General features: G+C 39.5%; 1 protein-coding gene across 4 annotated transcripts; it reads left to right on the top strand.

Annotated features, from left to right (window-relative positions):
* Nucleotides 1-879: 879 nt before the first annotated feature.
* Nucleotides 880-22,486, top strand: alcamb (activated leukocyte cell adhesion molecule b). 4 transcript variants are annotated; one of them, XM_036560324.1, is made up of 16 exons: nt 880-1,121; nt 12,088-12,194; nt 12,375-12,591; nt 12,698-12,762; nt 13,648-13,735; nt 13,990-14,166; nt 14,648-14,772; nt 14,922-15,054; nt 15,187-15,296; nt 15,392-15,518; nt 16,521-16,642; nt 17,589-17,721; nt 19,395-19,424; nt 20,325-20,430; nt 20,557-20,670; nt 20,764-22,486. In XM_036560324.1, exons 1-15 carry the CDS (start codon nt 1,064-1,066, stop codon nt 20,648-20,650), a joined length of 1,692 nt encoding a protein of 563 aa, XP_036416217.1. In that variant the 5' UTR covers nt 880-1,063; the 3' UTR covers nt 20,651-20,670; nt 20,764-22,486. The 4 variants fall into 4 exon arrangements, with proteins under 4 accessions (XP_036416217.1, XP_036416226.1, XP_036416242.1 ...); XM_036560349.1 differs by lacking the exon at nt 880-1,121 and adding an exon at nt 6,437-6,598; XM_036560340.1 differs by lacking the exon at nt 880-1,121 and adding an exon at nt 7,682-7,826.
* The last annotated feature ends 313 nt before the right edge of the window (nt 22,487-22,799 follow it).

The raw sequence follows: 22,799 nt of genomic DNA, 5'->3' as shown, positions 1-22,799 counted from the left end.
GGAATGCCATATAGTACTACTGCTGACAACCAGTGATACAATGCAGGAAGTACTTGAGTTAAAGCGAAATTCCACAGATTTTTCAAAATGTCTGCATAATTCAGTGGTTTCTAGAGAAACCTACAGTCTCAGATTTCTTTAGTGGTGGTGATAGGAGCCAGGGTCACAATGTCTAGGAGCCAGGGTCACAATGTCTACGGCACAAATATAGCCATTTTATTCACTAGTTTGCCTCACAATGCCCTTCATGTACCCTTCCACCATGAACGAATGAATAAAAATAAGCTTGAGGTTAAAAGCTTGTCTTAGAAAAATCATAACACAATATCTCAGACATCAGACAGAGCAGGCCATACATAACCATTTCATATAGTAGCTTTCGGTAAAGTAACTTTTAAGAGTATTAAACTCTTCAGAGGTCTGGTTCCTGTCACCACCACTACTCTATCCTGACTTGGTAAGATTCTCTAGAATTGAGCATTTCACATCAAACCACTCATAATTGCTCTTTACATCTCAATCATGTAATTATGCAACAATTTTGAAAATTCAATGGAGTTACCCTTTAAGTAAGCAGGAGAACAGTACTGTAATAAAAAAAATACAGTAAAACTTGCGAATAAGTCCACAGTAGGCTACATAGCGCTCGATTTCGGACGAAATACCTGTATGAAACTGGACAAAACACGTTCTGCAGAATTCCAGTTTCATCATTCTTCGTCAAATTGAGATAAATTGATATCTCGTTTTAAACGCTGAGAACATCGAGCGAAACGAGCAGCTTGTTCTGGAAACGGGCGAGTGAGTGAGGGCGGGGCGGGGGCGGAGCTTCGAAGCCTATAGGCGCGCGCGCGCGCGTGCAGAGGTGCGCTCGGGCAACAACCACACTCATCACTTCTGCAGCTATCACGCGCACGTGCTCAACGGTTCCTGAAGTTTGAATTCGCTGACGCACGCGGTGCTCCGAGCTCGGCGGCCGTTAGTCCTGTAACCGAAACTTCAGGAAACTTGGATTTCTCAGGTTTTGTTTCAGAGAGAAGCTTTTATCTTAAACTCTCCGAGGATGCGCTTGACGGTGTTTTCTGCGAGCGCCCTGCTCATCGTGTCCCTCCTGGAGCGAGGTGAGCTCACTGTGCTTTACATTTCTGAACAGGCTAACGCTTTATCTGCTCTCCTGTTAGCAGCGTCTGTAGGTTAACTGTTAGCGTTTTCACAGTCGGTCCACACACAGCAGGGTGAACAATAACGGGGGACTGACGGTCCGCTGCGGTGAGGGTCTCTCACTCACTGCCAGTTTAATGTGGACTTTCTCAGTGTAACAGTCTGAAACTGCCTCAGTGTTAATAGACTGACTAAAGTAGGCCGTACAGGTGAGTGAAAATATCACAAATCAGTTTGAACTGGGTTTCGTATGAATGAAAAAGTCAAAAGAGTCTCACCAGGAAGTCTTGATGAGTTCTAATGTTATCTAAAGAGGTTCCAGTGAACGGCGGACAGATAAGATTAACAGAAACCGTCTGCCTCAACCGTTTGTTGATCCGGAATGTGGACATGTAGGTTTTCTAAACGCTGATGGAAAGTTTGCATTTGTATTTGCTAAAGAGGACGTGGCTGCATTTCTGTATCAGTCTTTTTAAGATAACTCTTTGTAGGAGTGTGTGTGTGTGTACGAGTGAGAGAGAAAGAGTGTGTGTGTGTGTGTGTGTGTGTGGAGGGGGGGAGTCAGTGTGGACAATTGAGGCGTTGGTTTCCCTCCCTCACTTTTGAATGTGAATGTAGCCTTCATAGCCTAAAGATTCAATTCTTCATCATCAATATCATCATCAGTATTACATATTAATTACACATTATCTAGTACGTATCAGAAAGAGTATCAAGAGCACCGTTGCACACAGGACAGCCATATGGCTTCAAGGAGAGTCATGAAGGCCCATTTGGCCAGGCCTGGATAGATGCATTGCAGCTCATCGCTATTTCAGTCAGTTATTTTTTCAAGAACGTGTCTGTTTCGGGACTGCCCAGTGTATATCGTTTGTTAACCGTTATCGTGACATTGCTCTTTGTAATACTGATACCGCAGAAGGTACGATATGCAAATAAGCCCCCTGATCAATCACTGCGTTTTTTAATGTGTACTGTGAGCATCCTGACTAATCACAGTTCCAGACGAGTCTTTCTGTGGGTGTTTGGATGAAACAAGGTATTCATGTAATTTAAAAAAGGTAAATTATTTTGGTAAAAGTAGTGCAGTCATTTCTAATAGATCTTATTGCATATTTTTGTATATTTCTAGTTGTATATATGCTTGTAGATAGGTTTTTTGTATATATTATACTACTATTATACTATCTAGATATTTATCTAATATTATTGTAAGTCGTTTTGCAGTCGTTATATGTAGCAGTATAATAGCAGTTGTAATATCCTGTAGTGTCCACATCATGCAGTCCTGGTCTATTTCAGGAGGGTGTCTTGTGCTGAATGATTGACAAGCTGTTCTGCAACTATGTGGCATTCCATGTGACTTTTTTGCCCTTTGTCTGGCTTGTCTCAGCTCTGTAGTCTGCAGCTCCTACAGCTGGAGTCTACAGGTTCAGAGGATTTTAACTTATCTGATAAGCATGATTTAGTATTAGAGCTAAAAGGGCTTTAAATTCTACCAAAATTACATGATTAGGTTCGGAGTGTTAAATGGGTAGCGGAGATATTTTCTGAATATTTGTTGCTCTCTTAGTAGCATATCTACTAAAACTTGTGACTCCTGCCAGACCAGATAGGATTCAGAGGCCAAAAAATGGGGCCACAGCAAATAGTCCTGAGTGAGACATCTGTTTTTTGTTCTTAGTGCAGCGTCACCTCATGTCCCCTCCCCCCAACCCCTCAGGACACACACCACTGGCAGAGTCACACCTGGTAGTACTCGTTTAGCCGGTGGGATTCTCCTGACGTGCTTAATTTGAAGCCTGCTGAGAAAGATGGCCTGTTTGCACGTCCTTTGGCGTGTTTATTGTCACCATGTAGACATCAGGCCTTTTCAGAAATGCGCAGCTGAATTTCACTGCCAGCGACACAGACCCAAATTCGTTTGTCAACATATCACTTTAAAGTTTCCACAAGATTGTCCCCAGATTACACTGTCAGCTTTACTGAGTTTTTTAACTCTCACGTCATCCTTGCAAAGCAGTTCAGCATTCTGTTCCATAGTCTCTTTGTAGAGCTGCATTCAGCAGTCTGTCATTTTTCACTGTGAATGTGCAGGATCCAACTTTCTAGCTCGCAGCTGCAGATTTCCTTTATTCTGTAACTGTGATAAAACGCTAGCATGCCAAGGTTCATCACTTCTTTTGTGCATTTCAGTCCATCTTCCTCAAGTGATTTTGGCCTATGTATGCAAAATAAAAACAAAAAATAAAAACCTGCATTTTAATCATATTTATATTTAAGCAAATTTCTTGGTGAGAGCCCTTTTTCGTACCGTGTGTAGCAGTTTTGCTCTTGTGCAGAACTGGAAAATGCCTGTGAGACTTTCAAAGTGATTTTTAAATGAGTGGTTTTGTTTTGCCCCATGGCAGTAAGCAATACTTTCTGAACCGCAACTGTGGTGCATTTTTTGAACTCAAAACTGTAGCACTTCATCAATTTTGAATATTTGCCCCACAAGGGATAAAAGGGTAAGATTCAGAAAAATAAAAAATATAAATACATAACATTGTGTTTCCCTTAGTGGCTCCAAACACTGATATGATTGTACACTTCCCTCTCCTCAAGTCTTCAGAGTACGCCGCCCCAACCCCCCCGCCCACCTGCAATATCTCTGTGTTCTTTCCAGCAGCACCGCTATTCATAAGAAGCACTTTATCTGTTATCAGGCAAAACAAGAGAACAATTGTCTTGCGTTAGAAAGGGAGGGGGCACGTTGCTTTACGACAGGGTGAGAGGGACAGGGATGTGTTCTTAGCAGCAGCGCTCTTGTCATGCAGGAATGCCTGCCATTGAAATGCATGAAGGTGCCTTCGGGTTTCTCAAACTTTCACTGCTCCTCATGTCCCACCCCAAAGCCAGACAATGGGGCAGGTTTTTGCTCCCCTTTTTGTTATGCAGTAACCCCAAGAACTTCCGCAGGCCCCTGCAGTCTGCATTGTTGGGCGGGTTTTTCTTTACCGATGCATGTATGATTGTGACATCTCCAAGGGAGTCTTCTCTTGTTGTAATTAAACGCAACTGTATACACCCCCGCTGGGAAGGCGTTATCTGCTCTGCATTTTTTATTTCACACCCCAGCTCGTGTCTCTGAAGAAAAGACCTTGGGTCTCATATGAATGGCTTCGGCTCTTACAGCTGCACACTGCATTCATTCTGAAAGAGATATTCTGAGGTACAATTCTCTTCTGTCTGTGTGAAGTGGAGGTGGCTGGAATAATTATGTAGATTTGACCATTTCAGTTTACAGTAATTTGGCCTCATCCTCTAAGCACCTGCTCAGTGGGACCACCTTTGGTTCATTGTGAAGGAGCACGGTAGAGAGCTTTACAGAAGCCTTTTGTCTTCCATGCTGGCAGCAAATGACTTTATTTTGTTGTGTTCCTACAATAGCTTAACATCTGCCAGCTGAGGTCAGACAAAGAAACTGCACTGTGTCATTGAAAGGGTGTGTCAGGATTCAGGATATGAAACCGACTGCTCTGGTAAATGCTGAGATTGACTGCCCCCTAAAGTAGTCTTAAGGCTGCCAGAAAATTTTAATTTTTTTTACTAATTCATTTTTTTGGAAAGAACAGTACTTGTCTAACAATAAGCTATCATGTTACAAATACCAATCTAACATTAGCTATCCAACATTAGTGTCAGTGTTAGTTGTATGAAATGTAAATGTCACTTGTGACTGAATTTATTTTGTATATAGTTAGTGTTTTTTGCAAACTTGATATACAAGTCATCTGTATTATTAAATTTATTTCTAGCATCATTGTTCTGAATTGACTTTGTGAGCCGGTTCTTAACTGGGTAGGCAAGTAGTTTTTAGCCATAGCTGGAGGTCTATTCATGACAAGTTTGCCTTGGGTCATGCACTGCAGTTTTTCACTGAATACAATAGTGCTGCATAGGGCTATATGTACTTCACCTCAGCTACAGAGCCTTTATTTCATAGCAGCAATTCCCCGAATAACCTGCTGTGGTTTAGAAACAGGATTTATACAAACATACAGAAGTTCTTTTTATCTGTGTAATTTAAATGCATTAGAGTGACCCTTGGCACTGTGCTTTCGTTTTAAGAGCCTATTGCAAGGCTGAAAATAGCAGTCTTCAGAGCAGGCTGATTCTAGCTCGTGGTACCCTACATTTGAGCATGTGCATCTAATACAGCTTAGTTCATTATCTGTGATCTGTCAGTGTATCTATGTGAAGTAAGGGGGGGACTTCTTTTGTGAGCATGTGTCATAGACCAGAGCTGCGATGTTGTGCAGTTCACCTTTTTCAGTTTATCTTTTTCTGACACTGATGTGCAAATGGAGCTTTTGTGCTCTGACCAACATAGCATCTTTTCCCAACCCCTGCTTTTCTTACATATACGTGCACTCTGGTCCTATTGGAAGTTTTCCATTTGCCCAGTGCAATCATACCAGCCTGGTGTTGCTCTTTTGTGAGTGTGAGTACCTGAATAAATTCAGGAAAAACTTTTTCATCTAGTGTTCTCAGACTGAAAGAAATAAGGCGAACAAATTAGAGACTCAAGTCAATTAAGGGACTTGAATTCTCCCTAAACTTATTTAGGTGTCACTGTTTTTTAACTAGCCCAGCTAATTCCCAAAAAAGCTTGTTTCAGTTTAACAGGCAAATGTTCATTTGTCACCCTTTCGCCACTAAAGCTCAGTTCACAGCACTGGCAGTAATCGCAAAGGACAGGTGTCGTAATTGTCTGTTCTCTAGGAGTGTAGTTTGCCACAGCACTGCTGGCCACAATCCCGTGCTCTGTTAACCCATAGATGTGAAAGTTATTGTCAGCTGTAACAAAAACATAGTGCAATTCAGTATTGATTATTTCTCCTCACAGTTCACTGAAAGAAGCATAGAAATTGTGTGAATTCTGAGCTTTCAATCAATAACATTTGTTAAAAGAAGATATTTTGAAGAGGAGATATCATTTGAATTTGTTTTGCAGAAAGAAAAGCCATACTTTACATTTTTGCCAAGCTTTTTTATTTGTTAAAACAGGTGGAAAACAAATGGAAAAAAGTCAGTGCAGACTTGAAACTGTTAATCAAATGTAAGTGTAATTAATTGTATATTTTGCTATTTATTAAAGTAGCAATTTTGTAATTACATTTGAGCAAAAAAAAACCAAAGTAAGAACTCTTGGCTTGCAAGGGTTAATCATCCACAGCGGACACCCTGCCACCTGGCTCTCTGTAGTCCTGTGCTCTGTTAGTTTAACCACTGTGTGTGTTCCTGCTGTCTGGATCTGCTATCTGTGATTCCAGTGTCGTGGTTTCAATGGAGGATCAACACTGATCTACTGTATGGGCTAGCACTTCGGAACCCCTAAATCTAGAACATTGATTCTTTGAGGTTGGCCAGGAAGGGGGGGAATAGGGTGCAGGTGGGTCAAGCTTTCATTTGGAGCAACTTTGATGTGTCATTGCTTTGAGCATGCAAGCCAGCACAAGTTGTCTCTGTGGTTTGCAGCAAGCACACCTGTTCCAGGTGTATGGCCCCTCGTACCTGACAGAGTGTTTGAAAGTCGCTCCCCGCCTTTTCCCGTCATGTCTCTTGTCTGTTAACTTCTATGGACCAAAGAGTACAAGAGACTGAAAAGGGTATTCCCTAGTTGCATAAATGGTGCAAAGGGTCAGCTGTAAAAAGTTATTCATTTACAATATTGTAAACTAGGCCATTGTGGTGTTTGTGTTGACACTAGTAGATTTGTGTCTGCTGCTACATGTCTGGAAGTGAAAGAAGTAAACCCATTAAAGAATTGCCTAACTTTCAAACAGAGCCTCTTAAAATTGCTCTTTGAGATGTTTTTTTTAAGTGAACACTTGAGAATTGACAGCCTAAGAACCATGTAAGCTGCAGTGCATTAACATTCTAGCTGTTTTTACATGCTGCTCTGCAGGCAGAATCCCTCAGGCAGGCCAGATCATGGTGCAGCTTAAGACCTGCTTGACCCCTCTAGCAGGTCTGGCTCTGGACAGGCCTTAAACCACACAGAAATGTGAACAGGATCCTCTCTCATGGTTTCAGTAGCACAGCCTACAAACAGAAACATGCTTGGTTGTGTATCTAACTTACTTCATAGTGAAGGAATCGTTAAGAACTGAATGAGATATGAAGAGGTTAATGTTAGTGATAGCATACAAAAGACAGTGTTATGAATGCCACTGTTTCGTCGTCATTTTGCATAAGACTTTCATATGTGTTGTTTGTCCCACCCACCGGAGATCTCTTGGAGATCGATATTTGCACAGCTTTTGTTTGTGCAGCTAATGGCAGTTTATTTTTTCACACTGCTGCCCTTTGCAGCTTTCTCATGAAAGGTTTGCAAAGCTGATCCCAGAGAAAAGGCTTATTGAACCCTCAAAACAAGTTAGCTGACCTTCATGTTTTGGCACCAGTGCTGCTGATCGGCAGCTGCCCCCTCCTTGTTTCCTGTGCTGATATTATGAACACAAAGGGTCTGGAATTCAAATTTGCTCAGCCTGCAGGCATCCATGGTAGATAAAGAAGCAGCCATAATCTTTGCGAAAAACACCTTGCTGTCTGATGCAGTGGTTGTTGAGGATAGGCCCCTGTTGGCAACAGGAGAACTTTGATGCTTGGAATATTCGGTAAGTCGCTAAATTGTCAATAGCTGTAACTTAAATGGTTGACATTTCAAGCCAAGGTTTTCTGAGGAGGTATACAAATCCTAATCCTTAAAATCCTAATTAAAAAAGGGGTCATTTATTTGATAATTTCAGAATCACATTGGTTCCGACAGATAATTGCCTTAAAAAATTATTGGCAGTGGACAGCTGTTTGAATTTGAACAATATTTCAAACTGATATTTGATGACATATTTATTGTAATGCAGAACGTTTAGGCGACTCTAGGCTACTATGCTAAAATGTCTGCATTGTATTCATTTTATTCCATATTTAATACTCTAGAAATACATTTTGTGTTTCTCTGTAGTGCTAATCAAGGTAGATTTAGTTTCAATTTTATGTTTTAGTTTATGTATTAGCATCACATATCAGCATCTGCCTAAAAGTCCCATATCAGTTTATCCCTATTACAAATGATTATACTGTTGAAAATTATTACACAATGGATAAGAAATAGCTACAGGCTAAATTAAATGCTGATGTAATTATAGCTCACTGTGTTTAATCTGAGATCAAAATGTGAGTAAAGCTATAAAGCTGCCTATTGCAGTGTATAACTGGCAGAATGAGGTAATCAGAACATTTTCTCTAGACAGTAGAATGTAGACACTGTTATAACCTGAAGCTTGTAAATTGCATTACAGGATAATGGACACTGACGGAAGCTTCTTGGCTATATTTTGTTAATGGTTCTCTGTATTTGCTTTAATGGCTGCTCGTTTATAGGAGATGTTGCTGGATCTTTGGGGTTGGGCTTGGGGTTCGCCATGATGGGCCTGTCATTTTCAGACACCCTTTAAGGCCCCCCGGGGCCCCTCCCATCAAATCCATAATTTAGAACTTAATGGATGTGATTCTGGAGTGCACTTACCCCTCAACCTGCCCACTGACTTTTGTTTTTGAAGCACTAGCCCATCATGGATGTTCGCTGGCTTAATTTATGGCATTTTTAAGGAGCTTTAATGGCACTTGCTTGCTGGATTGAATAGAGGAGGACATTTGGGGAAGTAATGTGGGCTCAAAATCAATTCCTGGGCTGTCTGTCGGCTGTTGAAAATGGTGGCACCTTGTAATGAATCTGACCTCTCTTTATTTGAGACAGACACATACACGCAGCGATATCGTTCTGTCTCATGCTCCCTCTGGTTAATGGTTAGTGAACATCCGGTCTTTTCCTAAAAGCAGTTCCTTCCTGTGGAAGGCCGTCTATTACAGCCTAGCAGTTTCCATTATTGAAAAATTATTATTTAATGTATTTATTAATCAATATCCAAATAACTAATTGTTTCCTTAAATATTTAATTAGTCAAAATTGGAAACTTCAGCTTTATGAGATCATCCATTGTTGCAATAAATCACTGAAGCAGCAAAATCCAGCATGAGATATTTAAATGGCGATGTAATGTCCCTACCTAATGAAATATTGCTACGTGTTGTGGAGCACTGAGGTGATTTAATGTGTCATTCACATCGTGGCACTAGTTAAGGGCTTTGATATTTTATTTTGCATATGAGTAGTTGAGAATCCTGTGTAAAGCACTGTTATTGTTTGTGTGAAATTTCCAAATGAAGCACAAAGGGAGGAGGGCATCACAGTCATTTGTTTACTTCATTTGGTGCACAGTTGTCAGCCTTGACGAAGCGTTCCCTTTCTTGTCTTTTTCTTGCCCTGTCTGTGTGTTCATCTGGAGTTCATTCTCTTCTCTAATGTAGGTGTTATGGAGTGCTTTGTTTGTTGAGTGGGATTAGATGGAGAGCAGGTCTTTTAGGGCATCGCTGCCTGTGGCATCCAGGGAACAGAAAGACTATTATAAACGCATGTAGGTAATAGACAGCCGTTGCCTAGCAATTCTGCTCCGACAGGTTCTCTTCTGCCCATTTTATCGTCACTCTACACCAATCCAAACAAACCATGGCCACTTTGAACACAGCGAAAAAAGGAAAAGTTGGATCAGCTTTTCAGTTATTCAGTTTATCGCATCTATGACTTTAATTAGCTCAGAGAAGATAATCGCTTCAGGTGTACTTTTATGTGATTCGTAATACGTTGACCTCATTTTTAATCTTCAGAGGTGATGAAATGTGGATATCTTTTACGTTGACATTTTATGCAGTGTGTGCTAAATGTAACTACCTTTATTGTACTACTGATTTATTGATCCTTTATTAAATTGTTGAAATGATATTAGAAATAATCATTTGCTAATGAAAGAAACTTAGGCTTAGCTGGTAAAGCATACAAGAGAAAGTCAAAGACTGTCGTAAGCTGCTTTTGTTGTATAGCATATACATGAACTAAGACCTGTCTTGAAACAAGTCTGCACAGGTCAGGTGTGTTCAGCAGGCGGGAATTACAGGTGATTCCATGTGTTAACAGGGCAATGAATCCTTCTTGAATTTGGCAACAGATGTTCAGGCATGTTTTGTGCTTTTGGATAAAAATGCACTTTGCAAAGGCTACAAACTGTATAAGCTGGTTTCATGGTCCATGATCCAGTTTCACCTTGCACAAATAGAGGTGGACAAGAGTTAAGGGGCAGTTCACCAAGAATAACTTATAAGACACTGGTTAGTGAAAAAAGTGTTTTGCCCTAGAATGTTTGTATTTTTTACTATGTGAGATAAAAATGTAAAAAAGAAAAAAAAAATTGAAATTAAAACCACAGTCAGGAATTTCCACACAACAGAAAGACAGTCACTGCACAGAGGTCTCTTAGACTGTTGAAGGATGGAGAGGGGAGCATGTTTGCATATTTTCGGATAGATCTCTGAATTTAAAAATCCCCAATCACTGACAGGATGAACCAGACCTACAATCTCTATAGGGTTTGGTTACATCTGTATGCTTCCTCAAGCAATGACATGTAAACATGTAATTTCGGCAACTGTGAAACGATTGTATTTGGAAACTTAGAACAAATTTTAGTTTATTAGACTGTGTGTTGGTTTATACTGTCCAAAGTATGTGCCATTCATTTGTGTGTCCTGTGTGTGAGACATACAAGTATATGGTCATGTATATGTGCAATAGTCATCCATCAACAGTTTCCGACAGATAGCGATGTATGTTGTGTGACATACCTGTTGAACTGGTTGTGCTGAATCTCCAACGCATACCTGAATGTTTCAGGAAATGTAATCAATGTATAAAAATACACATAAGCACATTTTAAATATTCATGTTTCATATGATTAAGCGTATGATTAAGAGATGCATAACTTGTAAACCTACTAATATTTAAAATGTAGTTAGCTAAATTTTACATGAAAGATCATGTGATGTAATGTGCACTAAAAAAACCAAAATACTCCAATTTTGGGACAACTCAAATGATTTAACCATTTAAACAATTTAAAATAAACCCATGACTCAGCATAAGTTTTATAGTGCATCTGCTGTCATAACTTGGAATTTTAAGACATTCACTGACCTTTACTTCCTAAACCTCTGAAGTTTTTGTCTTTTCATTTCCGCCACTGAGGTGGCTTGACCGTCCTCGAATATTGTACTATGGCTTCTGTTGTCCTCATACGCTTCATGGTCTCTGGACGTTATTTGCTGTTTTATCTTTGTGGACATTTCACTCTACAACAGCCACTTTCAGTGCTTAATAACATAGGGCTTATATGTTCATCTCCAGAAGAAAGTGGTATTGAGGAAGGAAGAAAAAGAAGTAGGTCTGATTTCCCCTGTGATTGTGTAGATCTCTCTCTGTGGGGAGGACAGGTTGTTTTTCCATACCTGTCCTATTTCTGCTTATTATTCAGCCTGGCTCTTTGTCAAACTTCAGACATTTGATCATCTAAATGATGTAACTATCTTTGCAACACCATAAGATTTGTTGCATTTAGCCACAGCACTTTCTTGCTGTTTATGTGGAAAAAGCTTAGTCTGATACCCATTTTAAAACCATTATTGCATTCAGCTTTCTTTGAATATGCAAACTTTTTGCTGCTTTGCCTGACAACCAGGTGTGGTCATTTACCATGATCCAAATTGCATTCAAATTTTATGGGACACATTCAACCCTTGTGCTATCTACTTGCGAATAATCTCTTCATCTTTTAATTATCACACTTTAATAAATAACTTATATATCGTTAGAGTAATGTAGTTGCTTCTGTGCCACATGAGCTCCATTCAGTGTCCCTCATCTGGAAATCTCTGAGATTCTCATTTTTCAGTGTTCCTAACTAGTCTTTGTTATTTATTTACTCCAGTGAGTGGACTTCAAACCATATTTGGCCAGTATGGGGAGACTGTTGAGGTGCCTTGCAACAAAGGGGATGCCAAGGCAGAGGACATCTTCATAACCAAATGGAAATATGTAAGTTTAATGCCAATTAATAGTCTGCCTCCTTAATGAAGCCAAAAGAAAAAAGTAGGAGCCAGTTATTGTGTACTTAGTTGTGACTTTCTCCAACTATACAGTGCAAATATGAAGTTCTTATAAATATATTCTAGATCACAAGCACGTGCAAAATAAAAGTTGAATTCTTTTCCACAGACCAAAGCAGACAGCAGCACTGGTGACTTGCTGGTGAAATCAGGGGCTCATAATGCCACAGCCTCCTCAGATGTGGATTACTTTGGCAGAGTAAGCCTTACAAAGGACCTCAGTCTGCGCATTGCCCAAGCAAAACTATCTGATCAGAAGATTTTCACTTGTATGGTGGTCATAGGCTCAGACATATTTGAGTACCCTGTTCAAGTGAAAATTGAAAGTAAGTATGCTGTTTTAACACCAAACAGTAAGCCATATGCTGAAGTAAATGTATATTTATGTTCATTTATATAACTGCATCCCAACATTGTGTTCTTTTTCTATAGAGGCACCCTCTGCTCCCATGATCACCAATCAAGCCACAAAAATGGAAATGGGAAAGCTAACAACAGTATGTGTTATTTTTGTTGATAATATTTCAAGGAACTGCACTAATGTGGTGAGAAACACACAATGAGTTTTTCTCTGTTCATCTGCATTGCTTATTGGGTGTTTGTACAGATATACTTTAATAAATCTCAAAGGTTTCTATCTACAAAGAAGACTTAGAAGACTTTTTTCTCGTTTGATTGTGGCTTCTTTCCAAAAAACAGTAGAACAAAAACATTTCAGGTTGAAATAAAGGTGGCAGAGTCTAACAGGACAGCAGTGTTGAAAGAATCCCTCCACTTAAAATTCGTCTAAAATGGTGAACCTGCAATTCCCCTTTGATTGTTGGCTTTGAATCATCCTTTTGACTGAATGCTCTTTTCTTTACCCCTGTATGAGGGGTAGTGCCTGAAGCACTATCATTCAACATGGCTACAAACACACAGGCTCAATAATTATGAATCCACCCTTCTATTGTGAGATACATGGGTACTATTTTATTGACAGCTTCATGGTTTAGAAGGGCAGTCTTTCTTTAGAATGGCCATGATTATGTTAGGTCCATGTTTTGTATTAACCTGTACTTGAGAGGTCACAAGTGCTGATTAAAGCACTTCTGTGGGTTATTGACCTGATGACCACTGTGGTGTTTAAAGACATAGTCTTGTGGGATGTGGTTATTCTAGGTTAGGGATCGTATACAAAGGAATCACAATTTTTGAAAAACTTTGTGTCCTTCTATGTTATTAAAAGTAAGAATTTAAAAAGTTAAAGCAATGTTCTTTTGTTTAAAAATGTGCTCTCTGAAGTAGTATTGCTGTTACAGTTTTCTGACAAACTATTATAGATTATGTGTTTGAAGCACTCTGATTACATGTTTTAAGCACTTCTGCTTGTATTTTTACAGCTGGGAGAGTGTTCAACTAAAGATGCCAACCCTGCAGCTAACATCACATGGTTCAAGAACAACATTCCACTTGTAGCTGATGAGAAAGGTATGAAGCCTTGCAGCTTGAAGTTGAACTGACAGCTGGATCCTGAGAAATATACAATCGCTGATTTAACAAACCCGTGTTATTTACATTGTGAATCAATGTAACAAGATTTTACTCCAAGGACATTTGAGCCTTTTCTAATGGTTCATTCATCTTGAGGTCCTCACAGGATGTAAATAAAAAAATTAATTAACAAATACAAAATAGAGTTAGTTCTATTATCATGCCAATATATAAATATACTGTGATTTCAGTGATCAAGATCACCACAACTGTGCAGACAGAGAAAACGACCGGCCTCTCGTCTACATCTTCCAAACTTGAGTATGCTGCTGTGAAGGAAGACCTGAATGCTAAGTTTGCCTGTGCTGTCCAGCATAAGAGCCTGGCTTCAGACCTAGTGTCTGCTCCTGTGATCTTTGTCATTAACTGTAAGTCTTTCTCCTGGACTGAACCTGTTTAACATGTCTTTTTGATAATGGTAATAATATACACTTACCTAGGAATATACATATGTAGCATCAGTGTGAATAAACTGATTGTGCCAATTAAGTACAATGTTTTGGGTAATTCAGAGTGGGTCCTTTTCCACTTGAGGTTTCTATGCAGATAACTCTTATCAGAATTTACTGGCTGGCTGAAATGCATTCAAACAGATGTGGAGCAGGGCTATTGAAAGTTGAATGGGGCTTTGTTGGGAGCCTCAGGGCGTGATTATGAGGGAATTGGCACTATCGCTACTCTCAAAAGCTCTCCTCACCCCTGGAGCGCACCAAAAACCTTCTCTCTTGAGATTAAGAGCCTCTCACATTATGAGGATCCCTGAAGTGCCCTTATCTGTTCAGCCTCGTGCCTTCTATGGCCTTCCATTTTGAGTTACCCCCTCCAGTTTCACACCTCTCCTCTCCACAGACCCCACTGAGAAGGTCAGCCTTCAGGTCGTTTCTGCAGACCCGATCAAGGAGGGAGACAATGTGACCTTGAAATGTAAAGCTGATGGGAATCCACCTCCCTCCAGCTATAGCTTCCACATCAAGGTAAACCAGCCTGAAAACACCTCTGGCTCTTCGTACTGAGGTTTCAGCTCACTCCTTCAGTATCATATAGTGCTTTTCTACTGCCAGAGGCAAGGTGAGCTCTCTGCTGACCCTGATGAGACCTGCTAAACATTCCTATGTCTTTCCAGGGGAAAAAGGTGAAAGTAGAGAATTCAGACACCTACACGCTGACCAGTGTCACGCGGGCCAGTACGGGAGAATACAAGTGCTCCCTGGTGGACAATGATACAATTGCAAACTCTGCGAATATCACAGTTATGTGTAAGTCATCATTTTGTCATAATTTTCTTAACTGAAGGAATCAGAGAATTGTTATGAATGGACAAGATGTTGAATGTGGATGTAGCAAGTAGTATTTAATGACAGCAAAGTTTTTTTTATCTTTTGCTGTAGATCTGGACGTCAACCTAACAAGAGGAAGGATTGTTAAACATTTAGATGAGAGCTTTGAGGCAACATTAATGGTCAATGCGGTTGGAGTTCCACAAGTCTCCTGGTCAAAGGTAAAATGAACCATAGATTTCCAGAATCTACTGTATTCAAAATTGTGCTCAACTTTGAGGTTTTGCATTTCCTAACGACTGAAACTCTGCTTTAGAACAATGCCAAACTGAATGCTCCACCAAAGTTTGACAAACTGAAGTACTCAGATTCTGGAGTGTACGAGTGTGTGGTTTCTATGGCAGGAATCATCAGAAAAGCCTCATTTGAACTGATAGTTCAAGGTAAGTGAGCCTTGCTATTATTCTAATATTAACATTTTAACCCTATTATGCTAGTCTGTGTCACATTGAAATAAAAATGTTATTTAAACCCCTAAGGAACCTAAAACGGTGTTTTCTTTGTAAGTGGTTAATGTTGCTCTTGCGGGCACACAATATACAAGTGCAGAGTATGCCCTCTGAATAACTTTTAGTGTTCAATAAATGACCAATGTATTTTACCCAGTCTCCTTTTTCAATTAAACCTGGGTCCTAATCTTGGGTAACTGTTGCTAATCTTGGGCATAGCTTGTGTAAGCATTACTTTGATCAATCACAAGGCTGAGGTGGTTTGTCTTATCTACAAAACTGTTTCGTCAGTCTTTTTCTCTGTTCAAGCGCCCAAACGCAAACAAACGACCATAAGCTAACCTAGCAAGCATAACTGAGCTAATCAGGTGGCTCATCTATCAGTTTGTCTGCCTGTAGTCTGTCTGTTAATTTGCCCAACCGGTCATGCCAGCATTCTGTACATTTGTTTGCCTTTGTTTTTCTGTTATCTGTCCAGTCAGCCATGCCACCATTCTTTGTGTGCATTCTCTGGATGTACATCAAGCAGTAAACTGTGTCTGAACCTTCTTTAAGACGCCACTGCATAAAAGCTATAGAATGTTTTTAGCGAGCTGTGGGTCTACAACACCACCTGCATATGTAGTGCCCATTTCACTCAATGGTTCCCACAAGTGCTATTGTGTGGTTAGTTCTGCTTCAGTGGGATAGCAAGCTGGGAGTGATAAGCATTGTTTTATCATATTTCTATCTTGTTTATTCTTCTCATTGCATCTTTGCTGAATGTTTGATAAGACACTCAATTTTAGTATTGTACAAATATTTTACTGGGTTTCCTGGGACATTAAGTAAAGTTTTTTTTAGATTGTGCCTCTTCATCTGTAATAATGAGTTCCTCTCATGTGCTGTGCAAAGCTCCTGGTCTCACATTCTTGTGGATGTTGGGTCTTGTTGCAGGTGCCCCAGTGATCAACAAGCTGACCAAGCAGCGCAGTAATGACGGCAATTTCAAGGTTCTGAGCTGCGAGGCTGAAGGCTCGCCCAAACCCACCGTGCAGTGGAGCATTAATGGCACTAATGTGAGGGTGAACTCGATAACACTCCACACACCCTGCTGTCTGCTGCCACTTTTGTCAATATGTGGCTTTGACCTTATAAAAGATTCTGTGAGCCTTCTTTTTATTAGAGGCTGCACTGAAGTCAGAGGATTCTAAATAAGATTGATATGTTGCAGGGAGCATTCAGAAAGTGTTCGCTTTTAGTGCTACAGAATGTCCCTGCTCAGGTTTATAGCATCTCTCTCTGACACTGAAATATTCAAAGATAAGGAGCACATTTTGTTTGAGACAAAATAAGCATATTTCAGAGCAAATGTCATGAGCATAGTCCCAAAAAGTCTTATTTCAGACATCACAACATAATCAATTCTTATCAAGACATTACTTTGTTATTGATGTGGTCATAGCGAACATTACCCAGACAATCTTGGCTCGTCTAGTACCTATGCAAAGAGCAGAGGAAGACAATGAGCCCAGTGTGACGCTTAGCAGAACGGCTGGGCTTAAGACATCCTTTTTTAATAGGCCCTGTAATACTGTGGCATTAGACTAATGGCTGCAGTCTGAGCAAAGTAGTCTTGTTGCACAGATAATAGCACATAACCATACTTATCTATTTCAAATACAAAGGGCTTTAGTTTCTCTATCGGTGTTGGGAGGGGTAGGTGGACAATGGAATGTGTTAGTGGTGAATTTAGTGTCAGTAGAGTAGCACATTGGTACTATGCTGCCCTCGTGTGGTGCTCAGTGAAATCACAGCTGTGTTTTGCAAAACAAGGGCCAGATTAAGTTTTTGGTGACAGTATTTGTGTGACTCTGTATGGTGCATTAACTAGTGACAGTTAACATTTGTTTGTTATTGGTATTACTGTGCAAGAATGATGTGCTATATTATAAGACTAGCCTAACCACAGGGTTAACTCTTAGTACTGAACGAGTTAATGCATGCTATACATTGTAATTGCAGGCTACTGAGACTCCGTATGTGGAAGGGAGGATCACACACAGAATCACCATCATTCCAACAGTCAATCTCACAGTCAACTGCACAGTTTATAATGATCTAGGCCAAGCCTCAAAGAGCCTTGACGTGTCGACTCGTAAGTATAGTCCTCCTCCACAGCTTCATGGACCTTTCACATCTCAAAGCACTTGCACTCTTTTCCCGGGTTCGTTCTTAATACGACTCTCAAATAGTCGTGGATGGATAAATGCTATAAGAGGAATCTTAACAAACTGAAATTATTGCTGTCATATCTCAAAACCTTGTAAGTCAATTTTTTTCTGTTGTTTTTTTTTTACAATTTGAAAATGTTAGCTGCCCTTTACATAATGTGAATGTTTCATGATCAAAGGACCAACAGAAATCATCCAGAATAAAATCTTATTACATTAACATACAACACCAGTCAAAAGTTTGGACATAAGGCTACTCATAGAGGGCCATTCCTCACTTTTCCTCGTTTTAGAATAATTGTGAAATTACACATATGGAGTTATTCAGTGGCCAAACAGTATTAAAGCAGTGGCAAACAGTATTAATTCTGTTTTAGATTCTTCCAGAAAGCATGCCTTGACACAGCTTTACATGCTCTTTGTGTTCTGTCAAGAAGCTTCATGAGAAGCACTTTTCCTGCTGAGACCTTGTTTTTACTTAACAAAACTTTGTTGGGTCCATTTGAAAAATGCTCATTTAAATATTATGGATAATCAATGCTTTATTAATTTGAATCAGAACAAATCCATGAGATGGGGCATTGAGGATAAATCTGGAACCAGCTCACAACTACTTCTAATCACCCTGCCAACTACTCTTTTGACAGCAAGAAATTCTTACTGCATTAACGTTTGTTCACATTTATTCTGTTACGTAGTGTTTATACAAGTAAAAAACACTTGCTGCTAAGATACATTGTGAATGAAAAAGTAGTTTTAAGGTGCCTAAGACTTTTCCACAATACTGTATTTTCATTTTTTAAATTTAAATGTAACATTTTTGTTTTGGAAACAATTTTGTGCACAGGCATCAACTTCACTGTTTATACATTTGCTTATAAGCAACAATCTCTAGAATAAAGTATCTTTAACATTACAAAAAAAGGAAAATTCAGTTAAGTGTGTCCAAACTTTTGACATTAAAGTGTTTTAGGGTGTTCACCTTCTCCTGAAAAGTTACAAGTTGAGAGAGAAGATGACAGCAATAAAATAGGTCTTTCTTCCAGTCAGCCGCCAGCAGAAAGTGCATTCTGGTACTGGTCTTCACAACAGCCTCTGTTTGACATCTTTTTGGATCCATCCATGGCCATTTGAGTTTCTCACTTTCTTTTTCTTTTCTTTTCTTGGTTTGTCGGGATGCTGGACTCTTTCTCTGAACACATGCTGTCCACTTTGCATGCTTTGAAAAGCTGTAGTGCCCTGTTCAGCAAGCGCTGCAACTGCCACACGAGCCTTTGGTACTCCGATAACAGAAGCTTTCAAACAAAAGGTCTAGTTTATTGTACTCTCTGCTTTTGGGGTGGCACTGTTTCAGCAATTCCTGATTGGGGCTTTAGCTTTTAGAGTATATGCTAGTTGAGCAGTCTTGCACGCTTTAGTACTGTATTCACTATCTCCGGGGTATTTTTAATCAAGGGGAATTGATTGATAGTGGGTTTCAGTAGAACAGTAGTATTCCACAAACATTTTCACTTTCACTAATTGATGAACAATTTGCATTTGAACTCAAATATTTTAAAAACACACCCAAATCGTATGATCTTGTATCTGATTGCAGTATATGAGGAGGTGACAATGGACAAGCGAGGTGAGTTCAAGAGGTTTTGTGATTATTTTCCTGTGAAACAGCAACAAATGTGTACTCTACAAGTTGTCGTCTTCCAGTTCTAACTATAATAAGTTTAGAGGGCTTAGATACGCTATATACCGAAACGTTTGTAGACTCCGCTCGTCCAACATGTCTTCTAAGTTTGCTGCAGTAACAATCTGTACTCTTCTGGGACACTAGATGTAGGAATATTGCTGTGAGGATTTGATTACATTCAGCCCCCAGGGCATTAGTGAAGTCAGGTACTGATGTTGGATGATTAGTTCTGCCACTCCAACTCATCTCAAAGGTACTGGTGCTCCATCACTCCAGAGAGTACAGTTCCACTGCTCCGCCGCATAATTCTGGGGGCTTTATACTCCTCTAGCTGACGCTTGGCATTGGGCCCTTAGGTTTACGTGCAGCTGCTCCACAGCATTCTATTCTGTTGACAATGCTTTTCTGTGGAGATTATACAAGCTGTGAGTGCACAGTTGAACACTTGTCAGCAGTGGGTGCACCTTACATTTACTAATTAGAATCACTGTCTGTACGCTTTTGGGCACATAGTGTAGTTGTTTGATAGAATAGTATATTAGAAATGTACAATACCATTTTGTGCTTTGAATATTATTTGAGTTCAAGCAGTATTCTGAGTCTTGAGAAATGCGGAGTACTTTAAGAGCGGACGCTGATCTGCCCAGCATCCTGACAGAACCGGTTTTAACCATCAATGTTTTATATTCATTGTTTTAATATTTGTCCACAATATCTGCATGGTTGTTTGCTTGTTGATGGATAACACCTCTATCAGCCTTCATTCTGGAGTTTTTCATGGCCCTATAAACTTATATTGCTCTAGCTAATAATTTACCATGTTCGTCCACGTTTCATGTGCAGAGGACTCTACTGACCAGACTCGAGTGGCAGTGGGGGTCATCATAGGCGTGATCCTGGCGGCTGTGGCTATTGGTCTGATTTACTGGATATACATGAAGAGAACCAGGTACCATTATAGCTAACATTTAAGCCTTTCATTTAGAACAGAAATAGAATAATTTCAATGTGGTGGTATTGTCTGTATTTAGCATGAGGGGTTTATCGGGTAACCTAACCTATGCCTTCTGATTAGGCAAGGCACATGGAAAACTGGAGAAAAAGAGGACGGCACACTGGAGGAAAGCAAAAAGCTGGAGGAAAATCAGAGTCAAAAAGCAGAGGTGTAAAACCAAAGGATCCTTTCAGGGTGAGAAAGGCTTTTCTGAATACATGTTAGTTTCATGTAATCCATTTGTTGCTCTTGTGGAATCTTTTTTGAAGTAATGTCTTTGTTTTTCAGGAGAGGAGGCAGTATTGTAGCAAACTGTATTACAATCAGCACAAATGTGCGGAAAGCTGATAGTAGGCCATCGCATTTGGCTGATGGACCATTGTCTGAACCGATGTCTATAATGTATGTCTCTGTCCTCCTGCCAAGAGGAAGACCTTATAAATGATGTTTGTTGTATAGTTGTGAATCTTCTGCACTGAGGATTTCCTGTATAATGTACCTGTTTGAAAACCTGTGTATGTTACATGTTAATTATGTTGCTGTTCCTATTTTTGATTGTTTATTAAAAGCAGATTCCATTTGTTTAGCCCAATTTACCTCATGTGTAAGAAAAATAGCCTTTAAACTGTGACTCTGTTTGAATTTTGGAATAAGTTAGATTGCTGAGTTTTTCCTGTTCTTTTCTATGCTTTACTCATTTTTGTCAGATCACACGTACTATCTAAATAACGTCTACTGTTAACAGTTCTGTTTTTTTTTGGTTTTTTTGCAGTCTGTTGAGCACTTGGTTAAGTTTCAGTTCTGTCTTGATAGGTATTGATTATGTTGATTACAAAATAAAACTTCTTGGAAGTTAAAATAAGTGCATGTAGAGGGCATGTATCTGCATTTTCATGGGACTTTAAAACTATAGGCTACCTGATAAAACTAAATTCTGAATTCTGAATAAAGGAAATTACATGTAGATAACAAGACAGTAATCAGGATTAATGTAAATGTTTAATGCTCTGTGTTGGATGTTTGGGCAGTCTTGAATCTGGATTCATTATTTAGGGATGCACAGATATGGGAATTGCAGATGCCCCCATGTACATATCTGGCAATACAGATAAATAAACAGAAATCCACCTAGATTACCATTACAGAAAAAAATGACACAGAGGTTACAAATGCAAAAATATAAAATGAGTAAAAGATACTGTATCACAGTAGCCTCTCAAGTATGTGTTTTAAATACCAGTCAAATTGAAACATCTGTTTGATGCCAGTATTTTTTGAGGCAAATATCTGCCTCTATATATGCCATCATATCTAGATATGATTCTGATATCATTGTGCATCCCTACTTTACGAGATAGAACAAGACTTGAAGAGCTGAATATGGAACCATATACATACTATGTCCTTATATGTTGGGTTTTTTTTTGTTTGTTTTTTTGGAAAACTCAAGTTTTACTGGTTCAGCTTCCCACTCCACTTTTAGATGGGTATATGGACTCAGACCGCAGTAAACAGGCTTGATGTTAGTTCCGAATCTGAAATCACAATAATGGCAACTGCTGGTTTCTCTTGCTCAGCAAATGTTAAAGCCACCCGTGATGCCACTATGTGTCAAATTTGTAATTCACTGCTAGTCTGAACTTGCGGACTTGAAGGCCAAAATAATTTGATGTGTGAACTATGTAACCTTCCTGTTTACTTGAGACTTTGTTTAAGTACCTAATGTGAATACTTATAAGTTAAAACTGCAAAACTGTAGATCTGTTTAGAACCACGCCACAGTAGCGGTACGAAATATCACCTAATCCTTTGTGTCCAATTATTTACCGTTCTTGTGCAGCGGAATTGAAACTAATCTAGTGTGAATGCTTTAAAGCTGTAAATATTGCTAAAGTTTTGTTATTTTTGTGTTCTATTTATATTGTTAAAGGTTAGGCACGGTTGGTTTCTCCAAAAAATATACCTGCTACTGAAGGTTTGCTCTTGCAGGCATTAAAAATGTGATATTCTTCTCTTGTGTCTGTATGTTGATGCTTTGTATGCCAGGATCCATTTCTTGTTTCTTTTCTATTTACATTTAAGCCACCAGTGAGACCAAAGAGAGCGACTGCAGTCATGCAAGTATTGTAAATACTGACCGTTGTTGTTTTTTTTTTTTGTACCTTTGTTCAAATAAAGTATACATTTTAGAAAAACACACAGATGTTCACTTTACATTCACTGTGGCGTTCACTGCAGCGAAAGACAGGGTCCTGTGACAGTGCCGAGTTTAAAGTCACTGAACTGTTCAGTATGACCCACTCTACTGCAGTGTTTGTGTATGG

This window comes from Colossoma macropomum, unplaced genomic scaffold (assembly GCF_904425465.1).
Source record: "Colossoma macropomum unplaced genomic scaffold, Colossoma_macropomum, whole genome shotgun sequence".
Classification (NCBI taxonomy): Eukaryota; Metazoa; Chordata; class Actinopteri; order Characiformes; family Serrasalmidae; genus Colossoma; species Colossoma macropomum.
Note: the sequence above shows the minus strand (reverse complement) of the source record. Positions and strands in the feature narration are given on the sequence as shown.

Coding starts and splice junctions, on each gene's coding strand:
- alcamb (XM_036560324.1), top strand. CDS start 1,064: ATGCGCTTGACGGTGTTTTCTGCGAGCGCCCTGCTCATCGTGTCCCTC. Junction 12,592..12,697: donor TGTTCAAGTGAAAATTGAAA/GTAAGTATGCTG, acceptor CTTTTTCTATAG/AGGCACCCTCTGCTCCCATG. Junction 15,519..16,520: donor ATTTGAACTGATAGTTCAAG/GTAAGTGAGCCT, acceptor GTCTTGTTGCAG/GTGCCCCAGTGATCAACAAG.